The sequence below is a fragment of the Amia ocellicauda genome, chromosome 10, assembly GCF_036373705.1.
Source record: "Amia ocellicauda isolate fAmiCal2 chromosome 10, fAmiCal2.hap1, whole genome shotgun sequence".
Taxonomy (NCBI): Eukaryota; Metazoa; Chordata; class Actinopteri; order Amiiformes; family Amiidae; genus Amia; species Amia ocellicauda.
In genome coordinates, this window is record NC_089859.1 from 1,740,001 (window position 1) to 1,753,132 (window position 13,132).

Here is a 13,132-nt window from a genome sequence, read left to right on the forward strand (position 1 = left end):
TCTTAGATTTTATCCATTTCATATTATGTTAGTATATTTTTGTTTTTACTGATCTCACTCACAGTTAATCAGGGGAGTTTGCTGGAAAAAACAATGACGTCAAAATCAATGAGAGCTGAACATTGTGTTCTGCGGGCATAGTATTTATTCTGATTATTACGTTTTTCTGTTTTGTTTTGGTTTAAAAAAAAGCTTGAAATATCCTCCTGTTCAACTCTGTGCTCCTTCCCTTCACACCCCTAACAAAAACACAGACACTCACGAACAAACACACAAACAGGATCAAGCCAGCACTCTCCAATGGACATACACCAGAGACTGGATTTGTCTTGGAATTACACAACACCTTTAGCACATATCAGGATGTTCTTGAAATTCCTGGAAAAAAAAACAACGCAGCTGGGCTGGGGACTGGCTCCAATTTTGTGTCACCACACAACAAAACTAAATAAGTTGGAAAAGGCACGGGATGTGGATTGGGGGAGGGTTAATTTAAGATTCAGTGTGACATCTATTTGTGAAAAGGGTGATTTGTTTTATGGTTATAAGATAGACACCCTTAAAGACAGAGAATACAGAAAACAAAAATTGGATTCCCTAACTTGAGCTCAAAGACGTGTTTTAAAGGGCTGTCACTGTTTCTCAGCTAAGAGGGTCACAAAGCTTACATGAGCAAATATAGACCAGTTTTCCTTGGGGGAAGTTATTAGTCAGCAACTAAAGGCTAAAATTAAAAGACGTCTGTTTTTGGAAAGTCTAAAGATACATTTGGACGCAGTACGGATTCACATATTGTCACCGGGTTTTTTTTCTTTTTCTTTTTTAAGTATTTCTGTTTCTTCAATATAGCACTCTTTTTACAGTACAGTGTCCTTTGCTGTGAATCTGTCGTTTTTGTACCGACTGGGCTTGAGCATGTGTATTCTGGCCTTGTGGATCCGAGGAACCACTGCTAGAAATGTGAAAACGGTGCTGTGAGAAGTGAATACTGTAAATATAAAAATGAGATTGGGCGAGGGGAAGGGATATAGTTTTCAACACGGGAAATGCTGAAGTAAAAGAGTCGTATTCTTGTTTTATTCTGGATTTGATTGTGTGATTTGGTTGACTGCTTCTAAATATAAAAAAACGGACTGTAGCAACATGATTAGTCATTTCTGAACTTAAAGGTCTACTGAGCAGTATAGCATTAAAAAAGATTGATATTAAGAAATAAATTCTCTGTTTTGTTGTAAGCATTAATATGTGCTTTTCTTGCTGTGTTGCATTCTACACCATATGAACTCTGTGCCGGGCTGGGTTTGTGTTGTGAGAACATAACGCATTCAGATGCAGTACTTGTGTTCGATTACAAATAAGCCCTTTCATTTTTAATCCCCCCCAAAATGTAAAATGGTTTAATTGTTATAGGAGGCAGTACAATCGGACTCTCTTCTTGTGTGGCTCTGTAATTATTTTGATGTATGTATCTGAGGGGAGAGAATGCTATATAGTCAATTTCAAAAGATGAGAAGGACATTTGTGGAAGGATATCCTTAAAGATCATGTGACATTTAGCGTATTAATCCATAGAAAAACAAGTCATGGTCTGTCTCTTATGCCTCTATTACACAACATGGTGCCACCATAAAAATACTTAAAAGAAAAGGTTACTTCTGTTGAAGTTTTAGATAAGTCAACAAATGCAAATATTGTGCAGTATGTTGGTCAGACCAGACCAGATTAGAGCTGCGTGTCCTTTTTAATCAAAGCATAGCTTATCATATTTGAATGCCCCCTTTTGGTTGATAAAATGTGTTTATGAGGTTTGGTCTGCACAAACCATGAAGCGTAATAAATTCCCTTTACTATTCCCATTGAAAACAAAAACAAATAACAAACAAGCAAACAAACAACATGTGTGACCACGTGCTCACAGGTTCAGGTGAAAAAATACAACGGTTGGGTTTTTATTGGGTTTTATTACACTCTAAGGGGGTATAGTGATGACTGGGTTTGCAGACTTTGCCTAAATGTAAATGTTGACTCAAAGCAAGAACATTCAGTAATTCGAAGCTATTTGGCTAAATGAGTTTGGCATTATGGTATGGTATCTCTGAGACTCCCCAGAGTGGCTGGGGGGCTCCCTACAGCATCTGTCTCCGTAAACCCCCCCGGAGAAAGACGTCAGCAGAGACTGACTAATACAGCACGTGGAAATCATATTCAATTCGTGTTTTTTATCAGTTTATGCATATATCTTTAATTTCTTTGTTCAAAGCGACTGATGTTTGATCAGCCAAACTGCTTGTACAATTAAAGACATTTTAAATGAATATGTAAATAAGTATGAAGCCCTACACTACATAGACACACAATGTCATATATTGATAAAAAACACATTTATCTAACTTTCAGTCATTATCTAAAAATCTGAATCCTAATCCAATTTCTGTTTTTTTCTTTTCCCAGCAGTAAGGTTTAAAATAGCTTTGGCTTACTCTAAAGACTCTGAATCTCTGTATTGCCTCTCACATGTCTTAGGCACTTCATTCTTTTCTTAGTTTCTAGTTTTTAACCTTGAGTCACCACCACTGTGAATCATGTACGTTTGCATTGCTCAAACTAGTTTCTGCTGGTACGCTTTCCCCTTTCGCTGATGGAAATGTATTCCTAACCACAGATCTAAGAGGCAGCTGTAGTTGTAACCACAAACAACACGATGTTGTCAGACAGGACTGGTTCGAGCTCAAATGGCAGATGGCACACAAAAAGTAGCCATTTCAGCCTGTGACTCAGTCCACATGCTTGTTTCTGTGTTTATAAAACATCACAATCATGTGCTCCTGATGTGAGTGCATTGTGTTTTAATTAGTGGGAGGGGGAGCATGTTTCTTTTTTTTCCCCTCTCTCCTCCTGTCAGTGATCAATGACTTGACTTCCTCCTTTGGCACGGCTGTGCACTAGAACACAGAAATTGACTGGTGCTAGTCAAGCCTCACAGCAGTAGCATTTTAAACAATACAGCACGCACACTGGATTCTCTGTGCTCCAGCAATTACCCGTCAACATGAGTGCAGGGGATGTGGTCTGCACTGGCTGGCTCATCAAATCACCTCCTGAAAAGAAATTAAAGAGATATGTGAGTACTGAAATGAACGGGGGGGAGAGAGGGAGGTTGGGGGGACAGAGAGAGAAAAGAAATAATGTGATGTGTGTGTGTGGGGATGCTCTCTTGTCTTGCTGCCGTGGTGGTAATTGTAGTTCCTGCAGCAAACGTGCGCATGGCTCTCAGCCCTCATCACAACATTCCTGCTTTGCGTGTACAGAACTGAAGCAGCTCTCGTTTTACAGCAGAAATGACATTTAAAAATTAAACATGAAGCTTGGCCATTGCAGGTTGTGTGCTACGGTCTGTTTTCCCTTGTACCACTGGTACAGAAGCAATGCACACAGTCTGCGCTCTGCTGATTCTGACAGCATGGGATACTGGAGAGCTGTTGTGAGGTGCATTGCTAGTGCTGTGCTAATTGACTAGAAAGTGTTTGAATAGTTTTACAAACCTGCAGTTTGTATTTTGTGGAACATGAATTGAGCTGCAGCTTTTTTCTTTTTCTCAAATATGTCTGTAAATGGTTCAGCTATTTAAATCAACATAAATACATAAGCTATATAATCTTCCTTCATTTAAAGAGGAAACAGAAACATGATACTAAAAAGCATGATCATTTGATTATTTGTTTAAACGATTCATGCATTTTTAAAGTGAAAATTAATTTTATATTTTGAATTTTAAAGTAATTTACTAGATAATTCCAATGAATAACACTCATAATATGACATTTCTATGCAAAGTCACAGGGTATGTAAGGTAAACAGTTTCAGTTGTGCAGCAGAAAGGGGCCCCTCATCCAGGGATAGATGTCTAACTGTCTGCCTGTTTTTCTCTGAAATTTGGGTGTGTGTTGCAAAACATAGGAAGCACTATCACAGCTGAGCTCCTAGAAACGGCCTGTCGGGCAGGAACGATCAGACACGATGACTGCCCATATTTTCTGTAGATAGCAGGACACTTGGAGTAAAGCAGTCTGGAGGGGGGCACCGTCATTGTGTAATTCTGTGGTGCCACCTCTGAGACACCAGGAAACTGCACGACTGCCTTTTGAATTATTTTGGGTAGAATAAAGGGAAAGGAGTCGAGGTCTCTTTGTTACATGAAGAAGGATGTTCAGGACAACAGGAAGGACAGGGTTTTCCTTCCAGGCACTTGTCAGAAACATGTGTGTCAAACTGAAGGGAGATAGAGGCACAATCTGTTTACAATAGGGCGCTGACATACTTGTGCAGGGTTTAACACAGCGGCAACTCTGAAGGAACGATCAAAGCTATACGAGTTACTAATGTCTTTCATGTGAGATGAATTGGGAAGATGAAATATTAAAATAACGTGATAATAATATAAACCAAGATACCAACAGGCAGAGAGAATAAGAAAGAAAAGACAAAAGAAAAAGAAAATACAATAACGCAACCCTGTAAACATTACAAAGTCAGAAAGGCACGTCAATCCCTTTCAAACTGTCCTCATTTGAATTAATTTGCTTAATTACTCATCATGCTGGGATGCACTGAGTGTGTCGAGAGAAATCAGGTCTGAGGTAAAAAGAAGGAACAATATGAAACTAGCGGAATACAACCTGTGAGAACAAATCCCACTGTGTCAGAAACAAGACACCGGTCCGCAATTGGAGGGAAAGGGGAAAGTCCCTCTCAAAGTATGAGCTTTGGGGTTTGACCAGACACCTGCAAGCAGCTGAGAGAATGAAGACTTTCACAGGTTGTGGTGGTGCTCGACAATGGTTGACCGTGCTCATGATGTCTGGGCAGATCTCCACTTGTGTTGCTATTGTTTACACACAAGGACCACATGCAGTCCTGAGCCGCCACTTTCCATTGCGATGATGTAAAAACAGGCAGACTCTTTCCAAAGTTCTTTACAACCGACTCTTGACCACCTTTTGCAGGCAGAGTATGGGACGTAGTGGGAACAATGTACTTCCCATGTAGGCTGGGGATATTGGGGACATTTTCCAGTACTTGTTATGGGTTAATTGCATCACAGCTAATCAATTAACACTCTGGCGAAAGGTGAACTCAGAAGCATGTGATGTGGCAGAAATGTGTAGACGTTATGTGCAACAATCACAGAGCACTAACATGCAGTCAGGGTGATACGTTTATGCAATATTACTCTCACAGTCATTGTCAGAACCAAGAGACAATGAAACTGCAACCTCACACAACAGTGCCAGTGTGTTACTGGGGTCCCATTCCTGTGATGAGTCTGTGTGCACCGTACAAGAGTTTTACTTGGTTTAGTTATTTATTGCTTAGGCCAGGATACCTGCTATCCTTTACTCTTGATTTATGTCCACAGTTTGCAACTCTAGTCTGCTCTGCTCCTTATTTATGCTTTGTCTTTTGAAATTTGAGGCTAGACTAGAGCAAACGTGCACAATATAACTGATCAATGGCTAATTAAATATCGATTTATCCATCTGTTTACACGAGACATATGCAACTTAAAATTCTCAACCCTCGTGTGTTTTTAAGCTCTACACTATCTGTCTGTTCTGTACTATTTCTATCATGTGTAATCTTTAAAAAAAAAAAAATTGTAAGCTTTATAATTTAAACATAAATTAATCAGATTTGAGTCCACAAGTGAATCAGACGTCATAAATGGGATTGAATGGTACTGTAACAAGCAGTCCATGTGCCGTGTGTTGCTCGTCCCTGGGACACACAATAGTCTGCCGAAAGAAATTGAAAAGTGCGTGTTGAAAGTTCTCGCGCATAAAAAAGGGAAGACATTTTTTATTTTCAGATTCAGATATGGTCTTTTAAGTTCAGCCAAGATATGGAGATTTCATTTCTGTTTTTGTTTTGTTTTTAGTATGCGTCTTGGACATTTCAATACATGTATACTCTTCAGCTTTCTCTGCATGACCAGAAGATTAGCATAAACATGCTCGTGATCATTAATTCGTGTTTGAAAACAGTTTTTCAATAAATTAAGCTGAAACACAATTTTCTAAATGCCTCTTTTTTTAAATCTCAAATGTACTGGTAAGACCTGCAGTCTCTCCAGCTGAAACAAATTCTAAATGATTTCAATAGCAAATGTACTTATCAATTTACACAATTCAGATTTTTTGTTCAGTAAGATCTTGGAAACCATTACAGTGTGTATTAATCTTTTTTCAATATGACCAACTTCAGAGCCCACTGTTAAAAAAGAAAGAAAACAAAGCTGCTGTTTGTGTGTTACGGATGGCTCACCTACATTCTAAATATAACACACAACGTGAGTGAGTACAAATCTACTAATGTACAGCGGGCAAGGACCTTTCTAGCTGCTATGAACTCAAATTTGATTTCAGTAGACAGGAAAGCCATCAGCGCTGGTTAAGACCATTATTGGTTATCACGGCACACAGCCAAACAGCAGTTTATTATTTTAGCCCTCTGAATGTGTAACACTGAACACGCTTTTACTCCAGTGAAATAAGCAGTCCTGCTACTGGTTTTATTAACCTGCTCATGACTGATCGGAGAGTCAGGCACAGGGGGAACAATCCTCCTTCAGTCCGTACTACACTTTCCCTGGCCTTGTTCTCGTCAACAGGAACGAATGCATCTCAGAGCGAAAGTGTGACCGTCTCCGCATCTCTGAGGAGACTCCTTTCCCACATTAAGTGGTTAACATGTTCTCCCCAAAACAGGGCAGCAAAGTCAACAATGTTTTGTTGTAGTTGCTTGCACCTTTTTCTATTGCAAAAGGGAGACACATGACTTTGTGTCATCTTTAAGCATGATGCATCAGGGTTTTTCTATTATTATTTCCCCCACCTTCCACCAGAGGTACTTCTCACTATTTCTGTTTCTCTACCCTTTGTGCTTGCCTTTCTGCCACCTTAGGGCAGTGCCAGCAAGCCTCCCTTTTGTTATCCTCCTTGACCCCTTATCTAGTGGAAAGAAAATTACAAAATATGGGGATGACCAGTACATTAGCCAGTTGAGAGATCTCTAATGGTCTCTATTGGTTTGTCCTAAAAGTTAATGCTTTACTATTAATGTGACCTTATTGTGCCTCTTTAAGGCCAAATTAGTTTTCTAGCATTTGTTTTTTCTTGTTGTATTCTCGCCACATAAGGGTTTTGATGAATTTCCTCTTAAATAAACATGTATTTAAACTTCAGTACCCATCATAAACAAATCCAGAACCTCATCGAAAGATTGCACTAACTAGCAGCACAATTAAAATTTGTTTTTCAGAATATTTTTAAAGAAAACCTTCAAACAAATCAATATCAGATCAATTTCATACTGATATAATATACAAAAATAATTTGGTTATGGTTTTGATCATAGACAAACAATGTGTAGCTGACTAGTACAGTATCTAATTGAGAGACAACAAATATATGTGGAGTATAAAAAAAAAATATATAAGCGTATCAAACCCTTAGGTTATTTATTTTCAAATCCGTAAAGCACTTTGTTGCTACCCTGCGAAAGGCGCTACACTAAATAAAAGGAGAAACTAAACTAAACACACACACACAAACGCACTTGGGCCCGTTTGCAAATTAGAAGGCGTGCTGGTGTGATTTCTCAAGGATTTCAATCATCTTTCCATGTAACAGGTTTTCAGGGAATGTTAGTTAATGTCTGGGTTTGCAAATGAGAGATAACCCTCTGGCAGTTGTGACGGAAGTCAGCAAAAGTTTGCTGTACATGTTATCTGTTCAAAACTGGAAGTTCATATATTCAGATGTTATACAAACTACACAGCAAGCAATGTTGACATTTGTAAACTCATGTTACTCTCATGACTATAGCTATACACCATTACTATTACTACACCACTACTCAGATGATGATAGATATTATCAGTAATCGTGCCAGTGAGCCTCTGGAGAAGGTCTTGTTTTCTCTTGCCTATGTGTCTGGAAATTACATATGAACTGCACATGAACACCCCCCCCCCCCCCACTGCACACAGACCAGTGAGGGAGATCCAGGAGTGAAGTCTAGAAAGGGTGAGTTGTTTTCTGAATTCTAGAAAAAGAAAAGGTCCCCCATGTGATCATTATACATGGCACATGAAACAAAGCACCTGCAAAGCGTTGCTTTAGGTACATTTTGCACTCAAATGTGCTCTTAAATTTAAACAAATCATAAAAAAACTTTTATTTTAGAATGGAGTTTGACCAGTTCACCAGTTTGATCTTAATCCACCCCTGGGTCAAAACTTAATTATTATTAAAATAATTATGATTATTAGTTGTAGTCATAGTAGTATTAGTAGTAGTAGTATTTGAGATGAGCCAGTGTTATTTTCATTTGCTTAGATGTATTGACAGGTTAGGGATTTTGGTGCAAGAGAGTTTGAAGAGTTTGTTTAATTTCTTGAATAATTTAAGAAAAAGAGGCTGAAATGGTGAACAGGAACATTTGCAGAGTGTAAGTAAGTAGCTTTATCAGGAGATTTAAGATACACACAACAACATTAAGCAAATTAAAGAAACTTCACTGGCAGTGACAAACCGAAATGTGTCGAACAATTTGGCAACATTCAAAAACAGACTGGATAGGATCCTTGGATCACTTAGTTATTAATGGACACCAAACAAGCACGATGGGGTGAATGGGCTCCTCTCGACTGGACACTTTCTTATGTTCTTATGTGTTGTTATGTAACTTTCCCTGAAAAAAAACAAAACGATGGTGACAATTCAATATGCGCTGCACAAATTCTGTTCATGTATTTGATCTGTTTCCCTGGTAACAGTAAAAGAGAAATAACTGCTGAACATTTAAAACAAAATAATCAGCTTCTTTTTGAAAGTGTACCAGCATTTTCTCTTCGATTTATTGCTCATTTAATTTGGACAACCACACTATAGTACAGTAGCCAAGCCACTCTTCAAAGGGATTTGTTTCTGTTTTTCGGTTTTAGTTTTTCTTTCTGTCTTCAGCCCTGTTGGTTACGGCTTCATTAGGTCAGGTTTGTGCAACACTTGGCTAAGGGTTGTTAATAAGTGTTTTGCTTTGAAACGCTGCAATGTGGGGGAAACTGATGCAGGCAAGAGACTTCGGAAAATAATGAGAGCTGAAGCGATCGTGCAGGCGGTTCTCATTCTTTGGGTGGGAGGACTCCCAGGCAGAGAGCAGGGCAGGCTGCAGACTTCCTGAGACATCTAAGATATTCGAAAAGATGATTCATTGCACACAGAGTGGGTCTTGGCTTTTACACAGGAGCTGACAGTTCAAGCCGGTTTCATTGCACTTTGACACAGAAACACTGACTGAGATAGGTTAATATATAAGTAGGTTAATATTAAGTTTCAGGGTAGATCAGGACTTTCCATTTGATGCTGTGATTGAAGGTTGCCGGGGATGTTTGGCATTTATTTTATCGATTTGATGTTTGTTTTATATCTGTGATTCAGGCAGAATTGTTTGGTGGGATTTTGGCTCAGGAAATATAATTCCTCCTCTTCCCAATTGTGAAATTATAACCCTTTACCATAGCAGACTCTTAGTATCCACTTTACCCTACAATACTTTAAGAAGAGAGCATTTCACAGAACTTGAAGATACTTATTTATGTAGAAATCTCCTTATTGTATGAGGAGAATCATTGTCTCCTTTTCCCTTCGTTATCCTGTCAAAGTCATCTCCATATTTGAACTGAAGCCTGATTGCTATGGTAAAGATACATTTTTTCAGAGAATTTGAGAAGTATTTCTTGCTGAGAGATCGGTTTGCTCCTCCAAGTATGAGTCCCAACGAAGTACAGTTTAACTTTTCAGGGCCTTTAAGAACAAGGATAATCGAAGTGTGAAAGTGAAGACTTGGTTTTCTGCAGCTTTTTTGGCCCAGATCAAACCAAAGCTGTGACCCATCACAAATCAGAATACATTACTCGATTTCGTTTCTTTTTTTGTTTTGTTTTTGTGGACAGCTTGCCAGAGCGCTAGGGTTTTGATTTCCTAATGACAGTTGGGTTGAAGTGTTGATGTGGTCCTAGTCCTAGAACTTGTGTGTTTGCCGTGTATTTGATCTCATTATTGAATGACTCTGCTTTTAACACCTTGTATAAAACACCTATTTGAGGCACTCTAGGTGATTTGCAAATTTCAATTGACTGTGGAAAAGAGAGACAAAAGATAGGCAAAAATACTGAGCTGTTTACAGTCTCCAACAATTAAATCACCATGTCATCTCTTTGGTTTTGTTGTGTATGGTTTGCTGAAATACACAGCCTACATTTGCATGATGTTTGAATACAATTCATAACACTTCAAGAAAAAGATTCACTGGATCCAGTACAAGCACGGCCCGATCCGAGGGAAGCGCAATAATCACGAGGAATACAATTGTTTTAATGGCATAGGTATCCAGATAAACGGATATGAGAACAACTTAACATAAAACAGTGCTTTTAATTTGATCACAGATGTGAGGTTTACGTTTCCCTTCCTTATGAAACTGTGACTCAGCTGTTGCTCGGAAAAATCCAAAACATGGGGGCTCCCGAGTTGTGCATCTGGGTGAAGTCCTAGGCTAGAGTACAAAGAAGAGGGAAAAAGAGACGCATCATTTGTATTTCCATGTTAGCTCAGTTTTTTTCTTGATGGACCATGCACATAAAACGCATAAAAAGAGGATCATATTTTAGGGTTAATACAGAAATGAGCAGGTTTTAATCAGCAGCAGTTCAGAAAGGTTGAATAGTTGAAATCTGTAACCCTGCCTGATCAGCTTAACCAAATCAGTACACAAACAAATAATAGCCCAACCATTTCAATCACCTATCCCTTTCTGGTGATTGAGTATTCTGCTTACCTTATAAAATCAACTGGCATTCATAGGATCCTAAAATGCCTGTACGTATTTCAATAGCCGTGTTTACGCTTCAGCTTCAAATACTTGACATCACTAGATGGTTAACACCTGTAGACACACACACTGACTATATGCACTTCAGGCCATTCAAATTCATTGCTAAGAGGGGCAGAAAAAAATGTTTATTGGTGTCCCACATTTGCATGCATTGCAAGTTTGATAAAAACAAACCTCCCACACAAACACACTTGCCATAACAGATTTGGAGGGATTCTGGTGCAGTGTCACCAAATTTCAATTTCAATTTCAATTAGTTTCCATACTGGGGGTCTTTGTGTATCTAAGGACACCCCTGGATCTCCGCAATAGTATGTTCTCATGTTGTGTTGATTTGAAGAAGCAATGTTCAGGGTTTTATCTGTTCAATCGATCAAAAAACATTTGCACTTCGTGACAAGAACTGGGCGCCATTTCTAGTTGTGCTGCAAGCCTATATGCCCTGAAGCCGGTGATTTGTTTAGCTTTTTGTTCGAATATGAGTGCGAGCGCCTGAGATACTACGAGATTAAAACATGATGTGAGATGAGGACCGTTTCATGCCAAGAAGTGTTAATATTGTAATGTATTCATTCAAATTCTGCAGAGCCGCCAACTCTTGACCAGCTACAGGGACATGTTATTTTGCAAAACGGGCTGTGATTTCCAGTAAGTCATAGGGAACTCCTAAAAACAGTTCAGCTCAGAAGTGTTTGTTCCTTAGTCGCTGTGGCTCAGACATTGACCACCTGTACTGAAAAAGGAAGCTGTGCCTCTCGGAAATCGCCCGTCCACAGACTGCCTCTGCTGAAAAGATAAATTATAATAAATGAAAAACAACCTCGCCCAGCGAATAGTAATATTTATCTTCAGATACATGGTCTGCCTGCAATCAGAGAAGCCTTGTCGTTTGTTTTCAAGGCCTCCTTGTGCCACTAACAATAACAGACAGGGTTATCGCTGTCAGAAACTTCCTATTTGGGCTGGCTTTGAAGGACAAGCGATCTGCAGCGCTCGATTAAATAATACTCCCATGAAAACATGCAGGGTTGTTCTGAAGCATTTCAGCGCCATCATACAATGCAAACTACTTAGAACTGAGTGTTTTTTTTAAAGGGATATTTACAACTGTGTATTCTTTATTTTGTCTCAATGTGAGAGACCGTACTTGTGACTGATTGATGATACACAATTAAACATTACTGCAACAATCACACACACACACACACACACACACACTCATAACTTGTAGCTGAAGTGTATTGCTTTGGTTGAGACTACCAAATGTTCTTTCATTATATATTTAGAAGCCATGTACTCCATATATTCAAGTATTTATATATTTATCACTCTTACTATGACATGCTGCCCGTTGAGAGGATATGTCTAAATGAAGGCTGTTGTTGATGTACTTGTGGTTTGTCGCAGCTTCTGCATCGGATTTGGAGGAGAACCAACTGTTTAACTTGTCAGCTTGCGATTCAGTTCCAGCGATTCTGCCCCTTTAATCTCATCATTTGCATAACACAGTTTGACGCACAATGTTGTCTCAGTGTGCAGAGTCCCAAGGCAGGCGATCGAGATTAGGCCTCACTTTCGGGAGTTCGGTGGCTTGCACCAGTACACAGAGTTTCAGGAAAAGTACATGTAATGTGTTGTGTACAGACAGGGCTGGGGTATTTGTGTTTCAAAGAACTCTCGATTCTGGTGAAAGTCTCTTTGTTCTATAAGGATTGTAGTTTTATCTTTACTCTACTGACGTCAAGTAAATAATTTGAAAGGGGAATAAGTACAAAACTGAGTGAACGAAATGCCCCTAAACAAGCTGTGTGACATTAATCATAAACCACTCAATGGGATTCTTTTTCCTAAAGATACACTGCACTGTCAAGATGGGAAGACTTTGAAAAGCAAATACATCGTCAGTTACCCTGTATATCATAGCAAGAAAAGAATGATTGACAATACAACTGAAAACAGTCAGCATCCACCACTAATAATGTCTCACATTATCATCACATGCTGTGGTAATTTTTCTTCTAATACAGCATTTTGTATTTATATTTAGACCAATTAAATGTTTTTCTCAGAACAACAGAAGAAATGTATTCAAACGAAACTTTCAACAAACCTGAGGGTGATCTTAAACATTTCACAAATGCCACTTTATGACTATCCAATTAGGTCTTTCAAAATGTAA

The 13,132-nt window shown here is 38.9% G+C and overlaps 1 protein-coding gene across 1 annotated transcript in view; it reads left to right on the forward strand.

Annotated features, from left to right (window-relative positions):
• Nucleotides 1-2,788: 2,788 nt before the first annotated feature.
• gab3 (GRB2 associated binding protein 3) overlaps nucleotides 2,789-13,132 on the forward strand; it is a 39,902-nt gene continuing 29,558 nt past the window's right edge. Inside the window, exon 1 of the mRNA XM_066714686.1 lies at nucleotides 2,789-3,121. Within this exon, the coding sequence (XP_066570783.1) occupies nucleotides 3,050-3,121 (72 nt within the window). The 5' untranslated portion in view covers nucleotides 2,789-3,049. The remainder of the gene's footprint in view (nucleotides 3,122-13,132) is intronic.